Consider the following 26,017-nt stretch of genomic DNA (forward strand, 5'->3'; position numbering starts at 1 on the left):
TCCTCCAACACCAATATTATAAAAATAAAAATAAAATTTCACACTGTTGTATTACATATAAGACAAAAATTAATTCTATTACATATGCAAACATTTGTGCATTTCCATGGATCAAGAATACATTCATGAATATATTTTGGGGGTCAGGTGTGGGGCTGCTCTCATCCAGTCCCTGCTAGTAGAGAGGTCAAAGCTGGGAGTTCTCTGAGGTGAAGTAGAGCTAAAATCGACTAGATGTCCCACATTAAGTCTGGCACCAATATGGTGAGTCCCTAGGAGCGGGGGCACACCAGACTGCCTAAGATGGGGAGGAGAGGGCAAACCAATCCAGATCAGAAACAGAAGAGGTCCTTGCTGATAAACAATGGGGTGAGCATAATGGTGATCCAGTCTCAAAACAAAACTTTTTTCCTGGCAGGGCCAATAAGAAAATTTGTTTTGCTTTACTATGCATTTTTGTTAGAAGAGTTTTTCTTTTTATTCTGAATGAGGATAGAAAGTAGAAGGGAAAAATATTTTTTGTTAATTAAAAAAACTTTTTAAAAGAATGTGTTCATCATACTTTCTCAAGAAACTTCTGCTCTATATGTATCATTCAACTGATTTTCTACCATATATGTTTTGTGATATGTAAATATTTAATATTAAAAGGACTAAGGCAATTTTGATGAACGAGCTTGGTCTACGTAAACCAGAACTTTGATAAGCAAGGGTAACATGAATGTGTATACCATAGTATATTATAGTCACAAAAGAAAAGCAAGCAGGCAACCTATATTTAAAAGGCTGTACTGAGAAATGAATATCGAAATAAAAGTCAAACATAAATTTGAAGTGTGGTGATTTATGTTTAAACTGAACTAAGAATAACAATTTTAACCCTACCCATGAGAGAAAACTAAACTGTGCTCTTTCAATCCTATAATCTAGGAGATCTCTGCTGGAAAAGCGCTGACAACCTAGTGAAGGCGAAGCAGGAGAGAGGTGAGAAATGGCAGAAAATAAACTGTCTCAGCTGGCAAGGCAATATAAACCAGTCCCTTAATATCTGAAAGTTGTGCTCAGGTACCACAAAAGTCCTACTGCCCCAACCACATCTCTAGCATACCAGAAGCTACTGAAATTGACTTAAGAACTGCCCCCATGGTTTCTACTGCAAATCACCTATCTTTAGTAGCAAAAGTGGTCTTTTTTTTTTTTAAATAAATATACAGAGTTCCACAAATCCATCTCCAGGATTTATGACAGAGTCAGCTGGGTATAGTGGGATGGAGAGATTCCGGATTAATGAATAAATGTGAGACTCAGAGGTAGATACCTATTGTTCTTATTCAAACTCTATATCCATGTCAAAGCAACAATAGTCCAAGACAATTAAAAAAGGGAAAATGTTACCCTCATCAGCTGCTGAATCAGAGAGTTAACAACAAAGCAGAATTTTCAGAAAACCCAAGGAATTAATGCACTGATGCCCTCTCAGGATAAGCAATTTATTTCTCTCAACAAAAACATCTATATCTGAGACAAATACAATTGTTCTCAACATTCAAGTTTATAAGTGAGGGATTTATGTGAATACATATCCAAATCTAAATTCTCTGATGTCAAGGACTTCACCTGAGTTTTCCAGGAACCCTAAAAGCTACTCGAGTTAACAGATGCATTCATGTGGTCAAGATGCAAATGAATAAGAACCAATATGACCTTGTATATCAATTGAGGAATGAATAGAAATGGCATACCTAAAATAACAAAAAATAAAAATTAATAAAACTGTTTATCTTTACTTTTTTTTCCACACATAAATAGAAATAACAAAATGGAATATCTGATCTTCAAGTCCACTGGGCAATCTTGATTTTATAGCATTATGATATATGACATTATTAAACCACTCCCAAAGACATATGTTATTACCTCAAATAACATGTGTCATTTTGTCAAGATTTTATTTGGTACCTAGGATCAAGTTCCTAGAGGTCAAAGTCAAAACTCTTAGACCTCTATTTTCTCGAAGCATAGCAATATATTTTAAGAAAAAGCCATGTCAGGGGGGCAGCTAGGTGGCTCAGTAGATAGTGCACTGGCCCTGGAGTCAGGAGGACCTCAGTTCAAATTCAGCCTCAGACACATAACACTCACTAGCTGTGTGACTCTGGGCAAGTCACTTAACCCCAACTGCCTCATAAAAATAAAAAAAGGAAAAGGAAAATCCATGTCTATCATCTTTTATCAAAGGTACAAAACATTAATAATGGGATTGTTGGCAGAAAATAATGACTCCAAAAACAGTCTTCACCTAATGAAAACAAATCAGGCATAAATGACTGCCTATAAAAACAGGCAGAATAGCAGATGAGTTGAGTAAAGAAAGCAGGATGAGGTTCTTCACCAACACACAAAGCTGTGTGACCACAGTCAAGTTAATTAACCATTCAGAACTCTTAGATAATAATCTACAAGTTATATATGAGCTGCACATATACACTGATGGAAGGCATTTCCACACATGGAGTTTCACATACCCATGAAACCACAGGTCTGGACAAAAATTCAAAATAAAAACATATTGGAGTTGTTTTGGCAATGATTCTGGTCAGCAGATGGCTAATATATATATATATATATATCTATATCTATATATATCTATATCTATCTATCTATCTATCTATCTATCTATCTATCTATATCTATATATATCTATATCTATCTCAAGAAAAGCTTCCTGGAGAAGATAATCTTTGAACTCCAAATTGCAGAAGGAAGCTACGAAATTAAGTATAAAGAAGTTAAGTTCTGTCACGTATTTGAGAAAGTCATGAAATAGTAAGGTCCTAGAAACGGGATGAGGCAGGAGGGCAGAAAGTGAAGGGGAGACCTAAGCCTCTGAGCCATGACACAGATGTGAAGCAGCTGATTATAACAAATGTATATTTGAAATAAGTTTAACAATAAGAGACATCAAAGATTTGTCTTAGATTATGAATCTTAAGTTTTAGAGGCAGGTAGGATAGGATCACTTGCCACATTTATAGGGATAGCCTACCAAGTTTTAAGGCAGGAAAAAAAGATGTAATTAGAAACAGCTTATAAAAAAAGATTTGGTACTTGCCAGAAAAGAACACCCTGAGGTGAAAATATATTTAGGAGCCATCCACTTTCAATCCTTGCAGTTTAGAGTGGATATTGTTAGGCACAATAACCAAATAAGGCTATAAGAACATTTTCCTTCCAGCTTGATGAAACAGGCTTTTTTGGATACATATTTCTAAATTTTATTAAAAAAAACTCATTTTCTGTGTTTCAAAATCTGTAGCTTTATACTGATCATTTATCACCAAACCATTGCTAAGTTAAGTAATCCTAAAGGTCTTTTTCCTCACCTAATAGAATACTGCTATAATTTCAACTGCTATTTACATAAAAAGCTGAAAAACTACATGGAACAAAGCATAAATAAAAGTGAATGATATTTCTAAAATGTTCTTAATAGACTTCTCAATTCTGAATATTTTATTTTCTTTTTGCACCCCCCAAACTGAAAAGTGTCTAGGGGTGTTAGTGTAAACATTTTGCTATGGACATCTGCAGTTTAATAGCCATAATTACCATAGCTGTGAAATTTTAAGACAAGGAATGTTTTGGTGACAATTAGAGTTACTAGCATTTCTGAAATTCATTTAAGATATTACTGTAACTATAACAAAAAAATAGTCTAGGATATGGCTTTGATAATTTTGTTTTATAATTTTAACATTAAGAATAAAATCTACTTCACTGAATATAAGCAAGCATATTAAAAAGTTTTCTTCACATAAGACCTACTCTGCTCCCTCATTACAGAATGGAGATGATTCTGAGTTATCAAAAGCTATACCATACAGGCATAAGGTGTAAGTTCTGGCAGGTCCTAAAATGCCAAAAACATTTAAATACCCACACAGATGAAATCAAAGATCCTTGAAATACTTAAATTTAATCATGATTTAATCAAAATAACTAATCTTTAAAAATTAATTTAATAAGGAAAATAAGATTTCATTAATCCCCTTACTCTTTCTTTATTCAAAAATTACCAAATGTTTATATTGCTTATTGATATTTAAGAAATATTCCATAACTCAACTAAAAATGCTTCTATTAAAGGACTTACTATTACAGCACAGTCCTTTTTTATGTCACATGCTGTAAAATTTTCAGATCTTTCCTTTTAACACAGAAGTCTGCTTGTACAAAAAGGTAACTGTACTCTCTCCAAAGTCTATAATCCATCAATATACACTGAATAATAATTTATAAAACTACTAATACATAAAAAGGGATTGTAGTACATAACTAGATTCACAAAGAAAGATATTACACTCTCAAGTATTAGACACAACTGCTCTCAATCTAACTGGGAAAGACTGGGGAAGTAAAGAAACAAATAACCATGATGTGAGGGAGAGGGAAATAAGTGCGAAGAAGAGGTCCAATCAAAGTACTATATAAAATTTGAAAATAGAAGAGAGCAATCTAGGAGAGGAGGCTGGTATCAGGGAAGGCTTCATGAAGGAAATGGGCCCTTGAAGGGAGAAATGTCAACAGATGGGGATGGCAGGGCAGGAAAGGGAGTCATCACAGCCAAGGGGTATGGCATGAACAAAGGCATGGAGATGAGAAAGTACACTATGAGGAGAGGAACAAACATCAGCCATGCTTTACTAGACTATACAACACATGCAGAGGAACAGCCTAAGTTATAATGAAACCAGAATGAAACAGCCCTGAATGAAAGAATAGGAAGCATATATATTATTGTGTAAACATTTATATGATGCTTTAAGGTTTATATGTTAATTCATTCGATCTTTCCAACCACTCTGGGAAGCAGTTACTACTATTATTCCCATAAGATGAGAAAACTGAGACTGAGAGAGGTTAAGAGGCTTGCCCTAGGACACACGGCTAATATAAGAGTCTGAGGCAGGATTTAATCTCAGGCTTTCCTGACTCAAATCCCAGCCCTCTACCACTGGCCACCAAGTTGCCTCAGCAAGCTATGAAAAGTCACCAAAGGTTTTGGAATTGGAAAGAGATACTGGGAAGATTTCTTGGGAAAATTTCTCAGATGCCAATATGAATGATAGACTGGAAAGAAGACAGACTAGAAAAAGAAAAAACAATTAGGAATATCTGGGTGAGAAATGACAATAGCCTGAAACATGGTGGATATAGTGATAGAAAGGATTGGACATGGGAACTGATTAGATAGGATGAAGAGAAGGGTCAAATATAACATACAGAAGAACCAAAAGAAACCAAAAAACAGTGATCGGAGGAACAGAATAAAAATCATGAGAGTAGTCTCACAGAAGCCAAGGGAACTGAAGATATCAAGAGGCAAAATAATCCACTGGGTCAAATTCCTCAAAGAAATCAGACAAAGAGAACAGATAAAAGGGCATTTAGGATTAGTGAGAAGAAAATCATTAGTGACCTTGCTAATGGAACCCATATTGCAAAAAATTGGGGAAAAAGTAGCTGAAAAGGAGTGAAAGCAGTAAGGAAAAACAACTTTTAGTAGAGAACTGACAGTGAAGGGAAAGAGGAAGATAGTATAACAGCTTGAGCAGATGGCATTTAAAAGAAAGGTTTTATTTAGGACAGGTCTTCAGGCTGAAAAGGAGCATCTGACAGGGATACCTTGTGTTTTGTCCAAAGAAAGGCCTAGATCCCCTTCTCTGTTATATGGGCTGCAGATCAGCAGCGTACAATTCCACAGCTTATATCTTGTTTTCAGCTGTTTAGTTGGCCCAGGTAGATGAGTAATGACGACCACCAAGAAGAGAGAATTCGGTGCTGACAACACTACCCTGTCTGGAATCAGAGACCAAACAGCCCTCCAAGCTGCTGCTTCCATATGAAGATGCAATATCTACTCCATCCTCCATCCCACGTCCTGCCCCACCCTGCTACCTGCAAAATCAGAATCTACACAGTCCCCCATCACCATCAAATGCCCTCACAAGTAGAAGCCACTTCAATACGGTCAAAGGAGGCAACACCCACATTGTTGCCCTGGCTTCAGTCAAAGCCCCTCAAACTGTAGGTGTCCTTCAAGGTTCTGTCCTGGGTCCTCGTTTCTTCTATACTACTTCACTTAGTGATCCCATCAGCTGCCATGGATTTAATTACCATCTCTATGCTGATGATTCTCTAATCTAGCTTTCCTGCCCTAATCTCTTCTGAACTCCAAACTTCAATCTCCAACTGCCTTTCAGACATCTCAAACTGGATGTCCAGTAGTCATCTTAAACTCAGTATGTCCAAAACATACTCATCTCTCCTCCGCTCTCCTACCTTTCCCTATTACGATAAAGGACAAGACCATTCCTGGCCTCCAACCCACAACCTAATAGTCTTCCAGGACTCCTCATCCTCTCTCATCACCACATCCAATCTGTTCCCAAAGCCTGCCAATTTCACCTTTATAATATCTCTCAAATACACTCCTTTCTCTCCTCTGACACTGCCACCACTCTGGTACAGGCCCTCATCACATCACACTTGGACTACTGCAACAGCCTGCTGGTGGGTCTACCTGCTTCAAGGTTCTCCCCACTCCAATCCATCCTCCAATAAGCCACTAAAGTGATTTTCCTAAAGTATTCAATAAACTTCAGTGGCTTACTATTGTCTTCTAGGAGCAAATAGAAAGTGATCTGTTTGGCATTCAAAGCCCTTTATAACCTAAGCCCCACCTACCTTTCCAGGCTTCTTAAACCTTACACTCCAATATGTATTCTTTAATCCAGTGACACTGGCCTCCCCTGCCATTCCACAGACAAGACACTCCATCTCTCAACTCCAGGCACTTTCTTTGGCTGACCTCCATGCCTGGAATGCTTTCCTTCCTCTACTCCAACTACTAACCTCCCAGGCTTCCCCATCTTCTTCTGCAGGAAGCTTTCCCCATTCTCTCTTGATTACAGTACCTTCCTTCTATTAATTATTTCCTATTTATCCCGTAAATATCTTGCTTTGCATATATTTGCTTGCAAGTTGTCTTTCTCATTAGATTGTAAGCTTCTTGAGATCAGGGATTGTATTTCCCCCAGCACTTAGCACAGTGCCTAGCACATAGTAGGAGCTTAATAAATGTTTACTGAGGGGCAGCTAGGTGGCGCAGTAGATAGAGCACTGGCCCTGAAGTCAGGAGGACAGGAGTTCAAATTTGGCCTCAGACCAAACATCTGACACTTAACCTGAGCAAGTCACTTAACACCAATTGCCTAAAATAAATAAAAATAAATAAATGTTTACTGATTGATTTATATAGCATCTACTATTAGAGTGTTTTGTATACAGTAGGTATTTAAATGCTTGTTGAACTGAATCCAGTAGCTGTGGAGACTAAAGTTGAATGAGAAGGAGGATTACTGAAATAGGAGGGTCTTAGTGGTGAAAAAAATAGGATAGGTCAAAGATAGAAGCAAAAAGACTAGAAGCAAGGAAGAAAAGACAGGCTTCAAACTCATTTTAATGGTCATTTTCAGATAACTGAAAAAAATTATACTGTACCTGTTCTAAAGTATCAATAAAGTAAGTATTTAAATTTGCCACAGCTCTTTAGCATCTCTAGATGACACATCAGGAACATCAAACTAATTCAGCAGAACTTTGTGAACTATCAAGTATCACATAAAACAAGCTATTATTCACATAAAATTTAGGTTATTACCATTATCATTATCATCATTATTATTATTATTATATATATTTAGCCAGGCCGATGAAAAGGTAAATTTTCCTTGCCTGAAAGAATGTTTACTTGCAACACTGATTTCATGCAACTTTACTGAATAAGTACACCAATGTTCCATTTAACCTTATCTATACAAACTAACCAAAATACTTTGAAATCAGAGTTATTTCTCAAAGAGAAAATGAAAACTATAGAGGAAAAGAAATTCAATATATATCTTCTGTATTTTCTAAGTATATTTCCAGAATTAATAGTTCTTCATAATTCAATAGGTAACTTCTTTAAAATTAAACCCTAGCAACATCCCACTTACTTGGAATTACTGGAATATGAGAAACTCTACATAAATGAATTTCTCAGATTCCAGAAATCTACCTCTTTAAGTGCCATAATCAGTATTTCATCCATTTTTATAAATTTTTTCCATAAAATGAATATGTTCCTTTAACTTTTTTTTCTGATAACTCAAGATTTTTGTCCTTACCATCACTTTCCTCAACTAGAAAATGAAGAGGCTGGTAAGATGATCTCTAAGCGTTCTTTGAGTTATAGGTCTGTGACCCTATGATCAAATTGCTTTCTCTTTCCTTCCTGTCAGGCTGCCAAATGTTATTTCTTCTATCGCAACAGGCCACCTGACACAAGTCCACCAAAATAAAGTGGAAAAGTTTTTAGTACACTACTATTCTAACAACTAAATCAGAGGCTCAGACACTACATCTACTTTTCAGATGTGTTCAGAATAACTGACATTGCCTAAGGTCTAACCTTCAAGTAATAATGCACAATAAATCCAGAAATCTGAGAGGAAAGGAATGCAAGTATTATGATTCCCATTTTACAGATGATGAAATTGGGGCATAGGTATTAAACAATTTGCTCATCATTAGGCAGCTAGTAAATAACCACGATCCACGACAGAATTCAGGGTCTTCTGGTCAAAAAACCAGTACTCTCTTTACTATAAGCGGGATGTTATAAAGTTAAGTAATACCTAGAGTTCTTAATATTTTATAAACTTGAAGCATTCAATTTTCAAATACAGCAATACAAAGAGAAACAATTTGTTTCATGAGGCAGTGTGGTATCACGGACAGAGTATTAGACTTGACGTCAGGAAGATTAAGATTCAAAAATCCTGCCTCTAATACTAACTTCAATAACAACGGGCAAAACACAACTTCACTGAGACTGTCTCCTCATCTGTAAAATGGAGCTAATAAATAATACCTGTAAATAATTACTCCACAGAGTTGTTGTGAGGTTCAAATTATGTATATAGAGCAGGCCAAACCTTAAAGTGCTATTAAAATGTTAGCTATCATTACTGTTATTATTAATGCAAAAATTGGCTGTACAACTCTGCATTTTTTAGCCCCTAAAAGATTCCTTCTAGCCCAACTTAATGACTAACCTTAACCGTTGTTTATAATAATCTTCATCTCCATCATCTCGGCATCTCTTGATTTTGCCATTTTTTCCTATGGATTCTTCTTCTCCAGAGCTAGGAAGATATTCATCATCAATTTCCTCCGTTGGAATTTTATTCTGCCTCTTCCTGTGCTTAGATAAAAATTTCAGCTTATGATCATGCTTATTTGTACCATGAAGTGCCAGTTCTTCCTCTTCCTCCTCCTCTTCAGTGCAGATAAGTTCATCATCAGGTACACACTCTGAATCTTCACTTTCATCTCCTTGATCATACTTGGACTTCTTTGGTTCCAATAGTTTCTTTTCCTTTAGAAATCCTACTTTACTGTGGAACTGAACAGCCCTCCTTTGAAGTTTCTTGATATGTTTTTTCAAACGCTTATCTGTTTTCAACTGCTTCCCACTGGTCTTGTTCTTTTCTTTTTTATCTGAAGCTGGGATCACATTTGAATCAACTGAACTCTGAATTTTCTTCTTTTTTTTCTGCAGCTTCTTCCTTTCAAATGATAATTTTGCCTGATCTGCCAAATATTTTTCAAAGCCTGACGCTTCATTAAGCATTAATTTTCTAGGCTTTTTCTCTTGATTCTGAGGAATACGGGTACCAAAGGGGGTCATCTGGCCAGTCCGAATGAGCTCTTCCCATTCAGTTTCCTGAACTGGCATGAGCATACTCCCAAGAGATGATGGCCCAGGCTCTGAAAAATTAGAGAAAACTCATTTGTGCCTGGCATAAAATGTTATTATTAGTATGGGTCTTGGAACAGGACAGAAAACAAGTCAAACAAAATTGAAACAAATAAAAGTTATCATTTAAGGCAAAAAAAATCAATACACTCCCCCCAAGCACTGATATTTTTATATACATTGTATAGATATACTTATAGAGTAAAACTTCATGTTCTTATATTTTATGTGCAACATTAAAATATCCCTATTCACAATGTCTAAATACTAAGTGTTACCTTGAATACTGGGAATGAAATGAGGGAAAAAATTATTACTCTGAACTCTCCCCAAATACTATATCATATATCTCACACACACACACACACACACACACACACACACTCTTTATTCTAATAATGATACTTTGACAAATGCCCAGGGAATGACAAAATCATAAATTCCTAAATCACATGAAGAACTTATACTTTATGCTGAACTGGTCAGATAAGAACTAGAACACTATACTCAAGCCCATATATCATATATTAAGGATGATAATGTGCTAGAAATTTTCCAGAAAGCAAATGAAGGAGGTGAAAGAACTTGAAATAATGCCATATGAATAATGGGAATGTTTATCTTAGAAAAGCAGTGATCTGGTTGCTATCTTCAAATGTGTGAAAGGGCTGTCGTGTTGAAGAGTCATTAGAATTGTTCTGTAGAGTAGTGAAGGCCAAAATAGACAGCAAATGACAGAAGTTACAGGGAGAAAGAATTTAGTTCAACTTATGGAATATTCTAAAAAATCAGATCTCTCCAAAAATGAAATGACCTGCATACTGAAATACTGAATTCAATATTACTAACAAAGGTCAAACAAAAGATGGATGACTATTTCTCTTGCATGCTGTATAAGGGATTCACATATCAGATGGAAAGGTAAACAGAATTACAAAATCTTAGAGTTGGAAGTGACCTCAAGGGACCATCTTGTCTAAGCTGTACCTCCATAAAAACCCCCCTCTACTTCTGTTTGAATAGCTCTAGTGAGTGAAAATCCACTACCTCCAGAGGCTGCCCATTCCACTTTTTTTCCTTTTTTTTTCTTTTTTTTTGGCTAGGCAGTGGGGTTAAGTGACTTGCCCAGAATCACACAGCTAGTAAGTATTATGTGTCTGAGTCCACATTTGAACTCAGGTCCTCCTGAATCCAGGACCAGTGCTCTATCCACTGCACCACCTAGCTGCCCCAGCCCATTCCACTTTCAAAGAGCCCATCTTATTAGAAAGTTTTTAACTTATCCCAAGCCTAAATTTGGCTCTTGGAAATTTCACTCATTACTCCTAATTCTGCTTTCTAAGTCCAATCAGAAGTTTACTCTTTCTTCTACTTGACACACCCCAAAATTCCTGAAGACAGCCATCATCTCTTCACTTCTTCCAGGGGAATGTAACTATTTTCTTCAACCAATTCTCATGATCAAGGCATGATCTCGAGACCTTACACCATCCTAATTGCCCTCTTCTGGTCAATCCTTGGATTAACAATGTTCTTTCCAAAAATCTGACACACAGAATGAATACAATACTCCAGCTATGGTCTGATCAGGGCAAAGTACCAAACAGGATTATTGTCTCTCTGGTTCTATATTCTATGTCTATCTTAATTCATATGAAATTTGCATTCATTTCCCTGAAAGCCAAAACACACTGTTGATTCATATTGCACTTGCAGTTCACTAAAACAACCCAATCTTTCTCGGAGGAACTGGTGACTAATCACGCCTGCCCAACCAACCCCCTCCCATTTTGTAAATGTGAAGTTAATTTTCTGAACCCACATGTAAGACTTTATGTTCATTTCTCTTCATTTTCATCTTATTCAGTTTAGCCTAATGATCTAGAGCCTATCGACAACTTCTTGATTTCAACTCTGTTCAATATTTTAGCTTTCCCTCCCAACTTTGTATCATCTGTAGATCCAAGTATATCTCTATCATCTATGCCTTTATCAAAGTCCTTGATAAAAATGATAAGTAGCACTGGGCTAAAAAGTTCATCACTCAGGCACTCTAGGAGACAGTTCATTCTATGTTGATATCAAACAATTAATGACTTCTTTGGGTCTAACTTTCAACCAGTTCCAAACCTGCCTAACTATACTCCATTTCTGTCTGCAAAGAAAGCATCAGAGACTTGGTCAAATGCATTGCTAAAATCTAACTACACTGTGCCTACAGAATTCCTATGGCCTACTAGTATAGTAACCCTGTTGGGAAAAAAAAAAGGAAACAAGATTAGAGGGGCATCATGTATTCTTCTCGTTCAAGGAGACATGCTCACTCTTTGTGATCACTGGTCCCTCTTCTGGATGCTTAATAACCATCCTTTAATGACACCTTCTCTAATCAATCGCCTAGGGTTTACAAAGATTTCCATTCTCTTGAAAATCAGGACATCTGTCACTCTCTAAGCCTGCAGTATCTCTCTAGTTTTCCAAAGTGATTTAAAGATCACTTAGCAAAAATAAATCTTTAAGTTCTTTCATACTCGAAGATACGGCACATCTAGATCTGGTAACTTGAACTAAAAAAGGTGCACTCTTATTCTCTCTTTACCTACCTTAAGTAGCAACTCTTTTTAAATCCTTTTCTACCCTTTCAAGTCTAATTCACAATAAACATGTATTTACTATTTACTATATGCCAGACACTACTGGGTTAGACACTGGGGATACAAATACAAGAGTAAGACTATCCTTGCCCTCAAAGATCTCCTAGCTTACCTCACTAGCCTGACTTCATCGTAAACTTCAACACTTATGGTACTATTCTTAGAGAGCTGTGCTGTGCTTTTGTATTCACACTGCCTTTGTTTCCATTTTCTACACGTCTTCAAAAACGTCTAAGTTGGTTGGTAAGTTCCCTGATCGGTCACATAAAACATTTAGACAACTTCTTTGCTCCTTCATTGGAACTGTTTCCTTTATGCCAATTTCAGAATTTCATTCCAGCAAGCTCTCTCATCCCTGCTGGGCTGACTTCCCTTGCAGAATTCTAGGCTACAGGATCCCACTAACCTTCCTCTGAACTTTTTGAAGAGTATTTTCCCAAAATTGAGGATGCCTGTCAAACTATGGCTAGCTTTCTTCTCCTTCTCTATGACAAAGAGTAAGACAGAGTAGTTATCCTCTCCCTAAAGTCATAATTTCTATCCCAGTAACCAGCTCCTTTTTTAGTGAACAGGTCCAGAACAGGACTTTTTCATGTGGGTTCCTCAACTTTTTGAAGGAAGATTTCTGGCAATTATTATTAAGGGAAATCAAGAAATTATCTATCACTCTTCTTTCAGGAGAAGAGCTGTAACATTTGTCAAGATCACTACAACATATACCTCTCAGTCAAACTCATGATCTGTTTCTGGAATTCCTCCCCATTTCCTCTTCATGTCATGTTGGTCTAGTATATATGTCAAAAACAACATGGCTTTTGTTTCTGCCTCCTTCTGCCAAACCCTCTCCACACTTCCTTCCTCTGGTGTATTTTCCTCACACAGGCATATTTTCTTAATATGTTACTCATCGTACATGCAACACAAGCAAACACGCACCCACACATTCACATACACCTCCCAAAGTACAGCCTTTCAGAGCCATATTTCAGTCATTAGTTTAATCTCACCGTGTCTCAGGGATACCTGTGAAGTCAAATTTGCCTCTTTTTTTTAATATACAATTTTATATCTTTGTAAATCTTTTATCTAACTATTTGGAAATTATGACCAAAAATATTTTATTCTCTGTATTTGTATATACAGTGCCTGCCTGACATTGTGGGTACCTAGAAAGTATGCTTGTTCATTGACTAGTAAGTATACTACAATTGATAATTATTTTAAGGGTGTTTTCTTTTTTAAAAGGAATTTGCTTAGAATAAAGAATCCATATAGTCTAATCCCAATTTTAGTGAAGACGTCCCCTGCGACCTTAATCCAGTCAATATTACCTCAGTTCCTTCTTGAAGGAAATTAAGATAATACTTCTTAATGCACTGCAGTTATAAATATGGCTTTTTAATATTTTAAAATGTTTTAATGATGTATCTTACATCATTACTGATGTAAGTTTTCAAGTTTCTTCATAAAAATAAAAAGCCACAGTGATATAGTCAAATAGCAATTGTTTCTTTATGAATATTCCAAAATCTGTTAATTTGCTCTTTTAAATACAGTTATGAGAAATCAGACACTCTTACAAGAAAACTATTTTTGTATCAAATCAAGGAGAGTCAACTACCTAAGACCACTGGCAAACAGATTTCTCTGTATTATGTTCTAATTTCTTATCACTTAGTTTACTACAGAGACTAAAAACCTGTGAAATATATTTGCTATACTGGGAAACAATATATGTGTATACACACATACACATATGCATTCCTTTGCTAATCATTTTCTATTGATAATAACTTATGCTATAACAATAAATAATGAAATATTTAATATAAATATCTTTACATACTTACAAGCATGATCTAAATAGAACTGACATTATTCTTGTAACACTGCAAATATTTTATAGATACAGAAAAAATGTCACATAATACTAACAAAACTAGGAAGAGACCAAAAACAACAACTTCAAAAACAACAACTTCAGATACATGAATTGCAAATTTTTCTTAATCCATGATTTCTTGATGCGTAATGAAATTAGCCCTCTACCACAGACTACACAGGACTTCACAAACTTTCTTCCAATTTATGTTTCCTTTCCAATTTTTAAAAAGCAGTCTTACAAGTTTGACACCTGAGCAAAATATTGTCTTATATGTAGTATGTTAGTTCATCCTCAAATTTCTAGCCCATTTGGTTTCAAGTCAATCTACCAATCAAGAAATAGTAAGTGTTGGTCTTTAAGAGAACTGTACAAAAAACTCATTTTTAGTTTTCATGAAAAATATCCACTATTAAAATATCCTGACATTTCTCAGAATTTCATGGATGGAAGGGATCCCAGAGGTCATCTGGTCTAACCCAAACTCATACTGGAGGCCTTTCTATAAAATCCTTCAAAAATGGTAATCTAGACTCCACATAAATACCTCCGGGAGAATCTACTACTTCCCAAACAAATGATTCAACTTTTGGGAAGAAATTTTTCTAACATCAAACTAAAATCTGCTTCTCTGAAACTCCCACTCATTGCTCTTTGGTTCTTTTTCTAGAACTAAGCATAAGTCTAATTAATTACTCTTTGATCTGAAGGTCCTTCAAATACTTTAACACCATTCTCATCGCTCCTCTTTCCTCCCTCATATACAACAAATTTTCTTTCTCCATGTTAAACATCACCAATTCCCTCAACCAATTATTTATGGCAAGGCCTTCAATTTCCTCACCCTCCTCTGGACATGCTTTAATTTACCAAATGTCTGTCCTAAAACATGGCACTCAGATTGAATACAATACTCCAGTGTGACACACATTATAGCAGGCCCACTACCTCCCTTATACTTAACATTAGGCCTTCCTTATTGCAGTCTAAGATGACACATTAAGTTTTTTGTCTGCCATGGGACATTACTGATTTATATCAAGATTACAGTACTCTAAAACCTCTAGATCTTTTTCAAATGAAGTGTTATTTAACTATACCTCCTCCCTCCCCAGTCCTATGCTTGTGCAACAGACTTTAACCGCAAGTATAAAACTTTACAGTTACCCTTATTAAATTTCATCTTATTAGATTCAGCTATAAGGTCATAGCCAAGCTTTTCAATTTACAATTGAGGAACAAGAGGTATAAAGAGTTTAAGTGATTTGCCCAAGGAACAGCTGAAATTCAAATGTAGACTTTGATTCCAAATACAGTACACTTTCCCTTCTACCACACTGCCTCTTGACATTTCAGCCTGAAAAGATTTTTTTGGATTCTGTTAGCCAACTTACTAGCTATCTTGCTCAGCTTTGAATCATCTACAATGTATGTATGTCATCTATGCCTTCATTCAAATCACTGACTAAAAAATGTTGATTAGCATGGGGTCAAGAGCCTGGGGCATTCCACTAAGGACCTCCTTCCAATCTCACACTGAACCACTAATGTTACTACTTTTAGAAACCTTTAAAAAAAAAAAAAAAGAAAGAAACCTCTTAAAATACACTTTACCCTTGACCAAGAGCCAATAATGCCTATACTTTGAGTCATAGTGCAGAAACCCAAATTCCCATTTTTAAATACTATATAATTAACCAATAGTTCCCAATAGTTCCTTTCTAAAAATCTCTCTTCCACAATCTAAATTACCTCTGGTTTCTAAGATTTCCATTTCTATCCAGAACTTCACAATTCCTAGCAACACCTTTGAAATTTTTGGAGTAATTTTCAAAATTTAATGAAAAAAAATTGAATAACCAAAATGTATCCTTCTAAATGAGGCAGACTGATGGTGATATTTCATTTTTCCTTCTTCTAGAATATGTAATTAAGGAGCAGCTAGGTGGCACAGCGGATAGAGCACCAGCCCTGGATTCAAGAGGATCTAAGTTCAAATCCAGCCTCAGACACCTAACACTTACTAGCTGTGTGACACTGGGCAAGTCACTTAACCCCACTGCCTAGCCAAAAAAAAAAAAATAGAATATGTAATGAAGACTACATTTCTTTCTCCTTCAAAACTCTCCAATTTAGCATGGACCACCAAGAAATACTTTGTGAGTCACTGGTATTCAGCAGTTCCAAAATTTGAGCCATTTCAGTCTAAGAAAATTGCAAACCATAGAAAGATTGCCCCCTTTTCTTCATCTACTTTCTAATTTTAATGCAAAAATTTATTAAATACACACCAAACAACTCTAACTAGGAAGGGCTTATGTCAAAAGGGATTCTACATCACCTAATAAGAGCAGAACAAAACACAGTTCTAGATGAACTACATGTGCTTGAAACCATATTGTTCAGAACTACTGGGACCTTAGGAAGAGGAAAGGCTAAACTAGACTCAATTTCCTCCCTGGTCTTGAGGCCAGGGAACTTGTTCATTTTTAGAAGTTTCCTAAACTTCAAGCCAGGTTTTCTGGGAATATCTCAGCCTTGCCAGACTCTCCCTGGGGTCCTTATGACCAGAGACGATCTTACTCTATTGCTGCTTTAGTTACTACTAGGACCTTCACCCCAACTAGAGTCAACTGGGACCTCAGCAATAACCAGTTGGCTTCTTGGATGCACCTCTAATCTCATTAGTATGAATATTCCTTTCACCACTGCAGAGTCAAAAGAGATAGGTTCAATAACCTCTTGTGAAACTTACTAGCAATCTGACCATGAGCTACTTAATCTCCCTAGGCATCAAGTTTCATCAACTATAAATGAAGATGTTGAATCAGATGGTCTCTGAATTCACTTCTAGCTCAATATCTAAGACCACCATAAAAATCCTCCATTGAGATTCTCCATGAGCAATGAAGGCTCCTTAAATAAGCTTTCTATTGCTTGCTATTCTATTACAGCCTTCTCACCCTGAAGGACTCCATTATAACATGCTCTAGCAGCCTTCTCAAGATGGAAGATTCCACTGCTTCTGCAGCCCCTTATTCTGATTGGCCAGTTCCTCCTGTAACTTCTATTTTAAGGAAAGGGCAGTGGCCAACCACGTTCACTCCTTCATTCCTCTCTAGCCCCACTCCACCCCAAACCCTGACTCTTCAGGCTTTTTCCAACAAGTGCTCCCTCTCTCAAACCACAACCCCATCCCCTGCCACTCTTCCTCTCCCACCCACCTTCCCTCCCCTAACCTCTACGTGCCTCAGTCAGCTCCCTAAGACTTTTACCTGTTTGAACAAGGCTACCATCTACATTAGTGGAGCCAATACCCCAGCAGTATCCTAAGCTGAAAAACCACAGATCTTTCTCATATTGACTGTCTTGCACTTCCGTATTTAATATAATTCACGGCCTTAATTATGGTCCTAAATATTAGCATATCAAAATAAAATTAGCATACCAAAATAAAATCATCCTTAAACTTAGATTTTAATCACTATCTATTCCAAAACAAACAACTATAAAATGTTTATGATGAAATGAAATTTCAAAATCTCACATTTTGGAACCTTACAGGACCAGACACAAACAGGTAAATTTCAGAATTAGAAATAAAGTATATCAAAACTGAAGAAAGCAGAGGACAGGATCCTGATGGAGTGATATCTCAAACTTTAGAAGATCATATCTAACAAATGTTTTTCTATCTACTAAACCAACTCTTCTTTAAAGTGTTATTTGAAAACATCAACAATTATTTTTGCCAAATTATACATTAAATAACAAAAAAGCCACAAAAACAATTTTTCCTCTCAGAGATTTCAAATGCTATGAAGCCTAAGTTTCTATTTCAAGTAAGAAATGATAGTGGCTAATAAAATCAGAAAAACAATACTGCAAAGTTATATAGTTCCAGGATAAACAAAGATTAATAATGATAAAATACAAAATTAAGATAACAGTAAAATTTATATGTGGTTATACACTTCTTTATTTATTTATTTATGAGGTGTTAAGATTACTATTTTATTCAACACAATAGTTAGTGTATCCACAGCCTCTAATGCACTGAGCAAGAATCTTACTTTTCCCCTTTAAAAAATATGTAATTTAATAGATATATGTGACTTTACAGATTTAGAGAATTTTTCCAAATTTATTTTGACAATAGATTTTTCCCCAAAGTTTTTTTTTTCCAATCAAGCTTCCCTTACAGCAAACTGCTTCTCCTTTAGATATTCCCCCTTTCTTGTCCTTCTCTGGAAATTACTGAAAGTATCTGTTCCACGTCTGGACATCAGAGGCTTCCCCTAATCAACTGTTGGTGCCTCCCTTTCCTAGCATCAGAAAGGGAAAACCAGGCATGGTACAGTGTGAAAGGAAACTTGATTGAGACTCAAGAGTACTTTACCTGTGTGACCCTAGCAAATAAATTGAGGTGCCTCTCTAGGACTCTATGTCTTCATCTATAAAATAAGGGGATTGGACTAGAAGATCTCTAACAACCTTCCCAGCACAAAATCTATAACTTCATGATCCAGCTGTCCAAGAACTAAGCTAGTTATGTTTCTCCAAGGCATATCTGAATAAACCCCTCTCCTGTTCCCTATAAAACCCAGGGTGCATCATCAGGTTGCACGTGAGAAAGGCTCCAGAAACTATGGCATAGCCTGGATTTGCCAAGTCCAAGATCAATCATACATCAAACTCAAAGCACAGTAACACTTCTCTTCTCGCTGGAGAATACACAAAGTGGCCAAGAATTAGTTGCATTATCTTCCCCTCTAGTGCATGAGATCTGGTTGTATCCTTTCTCTGTACCCTTCCTCCTCTGTAACTGCTTGCTCTCCCATGCTTTTAAGTGCTTAAGTAATGACTTAAGCTTTTACTAGCCCATTCTCATGTAAACTTTCCCAAGTCTCAAAACATTTAATAATAATAACCATATTACTCAATCATATTGGCAAAAATCCCAATTATCCTTATTATCCTTCTATGACAAAGGCAGGAGATAAATGATAATAACACAGAGAAAGAGACTTTTGTTCTCTCACCTTCATCCTCTTCTAAATCCACAACATTTGCTTCAATATCTCTCTCTGTTCCACCAAGGATGGCTTGAAGACGTTTTTGTTTGGCTTTAATCTTCTTTAGTTGTTTTTCCTTGAATAACAAATATCCAATTTAGAAGAAGTACCAGGGAAGTTTCTTTCTCTTAAATTCAAAAGGCATTAATATCTATAAAACTCTGAAACATAAGTCAGTGAGAAAAAAGAGGAACCTTATGCACATATATTCTCAACCTCAGATTAGTAGTAATTGTCTTATCAACTACTGATATTCAAAATACTTTTAGGCAATATTATCATTCCCATGCTATAATCATCAAATTGATGTGTAAAATATGGTGATCAAGCTTCAGCAAGCTTGATACAGAGTAGGCTTGAAAACTACAATTTCACATTGCCAGCCTCTATTTCTCAAGTGAAATTTCCACATTTACTCCAAGACAGTGGCATGACAAATGATTAACATGATGAAATGTAATCTAACAATACGGTATTTATACTGCACTATTTCCTCCAGAACGAAACGGTCAGCATCTCCACCATCTCTGACCCCTACATGATTCTCCATACACTGGCTCTGTAAGCTAACAAGTAGCCACCTTTCTGATATCTGTAATTCCCATTCCTTCCCATCCCCTCCTCCCACAATACCTTTTGAGAACCTTATGTGTCTAGATATTCTAGCCACCACAGTAAATCAAAAGAAAACTAGGGGAGTGATAGAAACTGAAAGACATGTTAATAAGAACAGTTCTGAGTGACAGAAAGTGGGGAGGCAGGTAAGGTATGCTAAGTTAATGTTTGCCCTGACAGAACAAAAATAAAAGATTAGATGAATCTAATTCACTAATAATAAATCTGTTTTGAGAACAATGATGTCTGTTAGCCCCTTTTAGTATACAGAAAGAATTGAAATGATAAAAAGGCTTAAGTCCAAATGCTGCAGTGAATTTTTATGACGGTACAGCTAACAGAAAACCTAAAAGTGTTTCAGATCACATGAATTCATCAATAAGTATTTATAAAGCACTCACTGCACCAGCCACTGTGCTAGACACTGGAGATACAATAAAGTGAAAGAGTCTGTCCTTCAAGAACTACATTCTATGGTGGAAGACAAACAAGTACATATATAACTAGATACAAAATACAAAGAAGGTAATGAGGGGGGAAGAAGGTAGAGGGAGGAGTTATGGTAGCTAGGAGATGAGAAAAAGCCTCATGTAGAAAAGGCAGAGCTTCCATTAAGCCTTGAAGGAAACTAGAATGCTATGCTCACACACAAGACAGGAAAACAGGACATAAGAGGTCAAGAGACAAAAGTGTTTCCATGGTACTGAGTTAATGCAGGAGAAGGTCTTTGAATGTGAAAATGGGTGAGTCAGAAAGAAAATACAAGTAAAAGAAAAGTAAGTGATTAAACTCAGGATATTCTTCCATATAAACCCCAAGTGGTATAAATAAACTCAGTGAAGAAATTTCTGTGTTTCTGTGACATGTTCAACTTATTACTGCAATGTTATGGATGAGACAGTTAAAATATCAGAAATTTTTAAAAATTTAAGCTAACTAAAAACTGACTTCCTTTGAAATATGTATATACTTTGTACAATGCTCCATAAATGAGCAAATCACTCCACATGCTATATTTTTTTACTGCTAGAAAACACTGAATACTTTTCTCCAATCACCTTGTTACATTTCTGTCTCTTTACAGAATCTAGTTTTCTGCTGATGTCTTTGTTGTTGACAGCTTGAGGACTAAGATGCTCAATAATTGTATTAATTTGCTTTAGAGATGTTGTACATGACCTGAAAAATAAGAAAAAAAATTATTTTCCACTCTACTGCAGGTATTTTTTAGTTTTAATAATAGGAAGATGCCAAGAATCAATAACATTCCATACCATATTAAGTAGATATAAAATAAATAAGCTAGAATGCTTAGTGTTAGCTACAAAAATAATTGAAAGAATTATGGGAGGCCCAAACCTGATAATTTTCATCTCAATGCCCATTTTAAATTCAGCACACATTTAAAAAACCATTAAGTCATAATCATTTGTAAGTCATATAAAAGGAATTGTCCATTAATACCATAGAAAGCAAACATAAGTATTAAATACTCATCATGAGGGACTACCAAATTTGGACATTTTCTCTGAATTTTTAAATGACCAATATTTATTATTTGAATTGTGTCAGTGACAAAAGAATTGTTTATATTTCTTCTGTCCAAAATATTTTTTGATAGAATAAACATAATTTTTTTAGATGATTTTTTAAATTTAGTTTTAGTTTTCAACATTCATTTCCATTGAGTTCTTAATTTTCTACCCCTCCTTCCCCTTCCCAAAATGGCATGCAATCTGATATAGGCTCTACATATACATTCATATTAAACCTATTTTCACATTAGTCATATTGTAAAGAAGGATTAAAACCAATGGGAGAAACTACAAGTAAGAAGAAACAAGAAAAAAAAGAGAGCAAATAGTATACTATGATCTGCATTCAGACTCCATAGTTCTTTTTCTGGATATAGACAGCATTTTCCATCATGAGTCTTTTGGAGTTGTCTTAGATCCTTATATTGCTGAGAAGAGCTAAGTCTATCAAAGTTATTCTTCACACAATGTTGTTGTTATTGTGTACAATGTTCTGGTTCTGCTCACTTCACTCAGTATCAATTCATGTAAGTCTTCTAGGTTTCTCTGAAGTCTGCCTGCTCATCATTTCTTATGGAACAATAGTATTCCATTACATTGTGACTTGTTCAGCCACTCCCCAATTGATGGGCATCCCCTCAATTTCCAATTCTTGGCCATCACAAAAAGAGCTGCTATAAATATTTTTGTACATGTGGGTCCTTTCACCATTTTTATAATCTCTTTGGGTTACAGCCCTAGAAGTGCTATTGCTGGGTCAAAGAGCATGTACATTTTTATAGCCCTTAGGGCATAGTTCCAAATTGTTCTCCAAAATGGTTGGATCATTTCACAACTCCACCAATTTTCCCACATCTTCTGCAACATTTATCATTTTCCTGTTTTGTCATGTTAGCCAACCTGATAGGTGTCATGTGGTACCCCAGAGTTGTTTTGATTTGCATTTCTCTAATCAATAGTGATTTAGAGCATTTTTTCATATGACTGTAGACAGCTTTAATTTCTTCGTCTGAGAACTGCCTGTTCATATCCTTTGACCACTTATCAATAGGAGAATGACTTGTATTTGCATATATTTGACTCAATTCTCTATATATTTTTGAAATGAAGCCTTTATCAGACACTAGTTGTAAAAATTGTTTCCCAGCTTTCTGCTTCCCTTCTAGTCTTAGGTTCATTGGCTTTGTTTGTACAAAAACTTTTCAATTTAATGTAATCAAAATTATCCATTTTGCATTTCATAATGTTCTGTCTCTTGTTGGGTCATAAATTCTTCCGTTCTCCATAAATGTGACAGGTAAACTATTCCTTGATCTCTTAGTTTGCTTATAGTATCAGCCTTTATATCTAAATTGTGCACCCATTTTATCTTGACATATGGTGTAAGGTGTTGGAATATGCCTACTTTCTGCCGTACTATTTTCCAGTTTTCCCAACAGTTTTTGTTAGTGAGTTCTTATCCCAGAAGCTGGAGTCTTTAGGTTTATCAAACAGTAGATTACTATAGTCACTGACTACTATGTCTTGTGTACCTAATCTATTCCACAGATCCACCACTATTTCTTAGCCTGTACCAAGTAGTTTTGATGCTTGCTGCTTTATAATACAATTTAAGAACTGGTATAGCTAGGCCACCTTCCCTTGCATTTCTTTTCATCACTTCCCTTGGTATTCCGGACCTTTTGTTCTTCCAGATTAATTCTGTTAAGACAATTTTTGGTAGTTTAAGTGGTATAGCATTGAATAAGGAAATTAATTTAGGTAGAATTGTCTTTTTTTATTCTGTTAGCTCAGTCTACCCATGAGCAACTAATATTTTTCCAATTATTCAGATCTGACTTTGTATGAAGAATGTTTTATAATTGTGTTCATATAGTTCCGGGTTTGTCTTGGCAGGTAGACTTTCAAATATTTTATGATGTCTACAGTAATTTTAAATAGAATTTCTCTATCTCTTGCTGCAAAACAACTATTTTAGCATTGCATCTGGCTATACACAAAAGAGACAGCATGGTATAGTCAGAGGTGTCAAACTCACCTGTAGCCCAAAATAGGTTTAAATGTAATTGGGAAACATTAAATGAAATAAATAAAAATACAACACAACATAGATAATGTTAATTTGTGGTTTTCTAAGTTACCATGCTGCCCAAGGGCCCTGTTTCTATTTGAGTTTGACCCTACAGGTACAGTGGATAGAATGCTGCACTTATCAAGTCAGAATGATTAGAGTCAAATCCCACCTCTCACAATTTTTACTAACCATGTGACCATGAGTAAGCCAACTATATTCCAGTGTCTTTGTCAAGAAAACCCCAAATAGGGTCAACAAAGAGTCAGACACAACTAAACAACAACTAGAGCCACTTCCCTCATCGACCAGGCTAGTAATCTTCTCTTCCAAATGAAAGGACAGTTTTGTAGAACTTGTTTTTAGTGCATCCATCCTGGCTCCTAGAGACCACATTTTTTCTAAGTATTCACAAACCATCTGCTTACTAATCTGTTCCAGAATTTTGTTGGGAATTAACATTAAAGTCACTGGTAGTATTTCTTTACAGAATCTACCTCTTTCCCTCTTTTAAAAAACAAGATATCAAGCTTTGGAAATGTGTCTCATGCTTCACTTTCTTCTTTTTTTTTTTAAAGGCAATTGGGGTTAAGTGACTTGCCCAGCGTCACACAGCTAGTACGTGTCAACTGTCTGGTCAGGGGCCAGATCTGAACTCAGGTCCTCCTGACTTCAGGGCCAGTGCTGCATCCACTGTGCCACCTAGCTGCCCCTCATGCTTTACCTCAGTACCTTGGAATAGAATTCATACAAGTTGAGACACATAAACCCATTTAGAACAGCTGGGTAGTCTCTTACCTCCTCACCAATCAAGTTTTATTTCCTTTTTTACTAGGTTTGTTCTACACTTTCCAGTCTAAATATTATTCATCTTGGCACAGGAGATACAAAATAATTAAGAGTCGCTGGACTCAATTCTTTGTTCTGTTGACAATATGCCATCTGCCCCAAGGAATGGATTCTTTCCCTGTTCTTGGGTCAAAGGAACCCAAAATAGCCATTTTTATCGTGTTTAACATTTTCTTATGAGCTTTAGATCTTCCTGGGCAGTAACTTTCCTAACAAAGGTCCAAGAAATTCTTCTGGATTATCACTTTCCATTTTCACATTTCCATCGTTTGTAAATATCCCTTTTAAATATCAGCTCAGAGAGTTCCCTATACAAACTCTTTAAATGTCCCTATAATGTGAATTATTTGTGAAAATACAATCAGAATTTCATTTTTAAGAATCTCTCTCCTATTATTTTATTTGATCCTCCCAACAATTTATTTATTATTATTTTCATTTTACAGATAAGGAAATTGAGGCTAATAGCTTAAGTGACTTGTCCAAGATTCCATAGCTAAAAAGTTTCTGAGGAAAGATTCAAACTCAGATCTTTACACTAAGCATTATCCCACAATTCATGTCCTTTAATATTCTGCAACACTCTGTGCTCTACACGTCCATGTAATTATTCATTAAAAACCCAAGTTTTTATGATGAAAATAGAAATGAGGACTGTAAGAGTTTAATAAAATGAGAGTTCTCGAGTGGGGGTCAGACAACTAGCTAAAAAGAGATTACACAGGACCCTCTACTGACAACTGGATGCAGCTGGCACTGACTAGCAAATCTATTGCCCACATGAAGATCTGGGTGGCAGTTTCAGGGCAAAGGAGTGCTGGGGGCTGGTCACAAGGAAGCAGGGGCCCTGGTCATAGTTGCAGGGCAAAGAGAAGCACCAGCACTTGCGGCTGCTGGAGAGCACAGGCCTTTCCTGGGTGAAGACCAGAAAACAGACCAGGAAAACAGTGACCATACTTCTCCCCAGCTCACCCCGGAAGCACTAAAAACTTGCAGACTCCCAGAAGTAGCTATGAAAACAGCATCACAAAAAAGTCTGAAGCTTGGGACAGTGCCTCCACTCTCAGGTGAGCAGAGCCCAATTTTAACATAAAATTCCAAGTCAAGAAACAGACTGAAAAAAAAATGAGTAAACAACAAAAAAAGAATTTAAACATAAAAAGCTACCATGGTGGCAACAAAGAGCAAGACACAAACTCAGAAGAAAACAATGTGAAAACCCCTACAACCAAAGCCTCAATTAAAAAATGTTAACTGGACACAAACTCAACAAGAATTCTTGGAAGAGTTAAAGAAATAGATAAGTGGCACAGGAAAAACTGGGAAAAGATACAAGAGTAATGCAAAAATATTACAAAAAGAGAACTAACAAGTTGGTTAAAAAAAAAAGGGCACAAAAAATATTGAAGAAAATAACACCCTAAAAACCAGAATTGGCCTAATGGTAAAAAAGCACAAAAATTCACTGAAG

At 36.0% G+C, this 26,017-nt stretch overlaps 1 protein-coding gene across 5 annotated transcripts in view; it reads right to left on the reverse strand.

Moving 5' to 3' along the window:
- The window catches only part of ERCC6 (ERCC excision repair 6, chromatin remodeling factor), a 106,464-nt gene that overhangs the window by 74,793 nt on the left and 5,654 nt on the right, over positions 1 to 26,017 (reverse strand). For all 5 annotated transcript variants that reach the window (XR_013485217.1, XM_020996886.2, XM_078150909.1 and 2 more), the window contains exons 3-5: positions 21,150 to 21,270; positions 19,444 to 19,552; positions 9,162 to 9,876 (exon numbers count right to left, since the gene is read on the reverse strand). Coding sequence is in view for 4 of the 5 variants with exons in the window: in XM_020996886.2 (XP_020852545.1) it covers positions 9,162 to 9,876; positions 19,444 to 19,552; positions 21,150 to 21,270 (945 nt within the window). In the remaining variant the exon portion in view is untranslated. The remainder of the gene's footprint in view (positions 1 to 9,161; positions 9,877 to 19,443; positions 19,553 to 21,149; positions 21,271 to 26,017) is intronic.

Source organism: Phascolarctos cinereus, unplaced genomic scaffold (assembly GCF_003287225.1).
Source record: "Phascolarctos cinereus isolate Bilbo 61053 unplaced genomic scaffold, phaCin_HiC Scaffold_3;HRSCAF=262, whole genome shotgun sequence".
NCBI lineage: Eukaryota > Metazoa > Chordata > Mammalia > Diprotodontia > Phascolarctidae > Phascolarctos > Phascolarctos cinereus.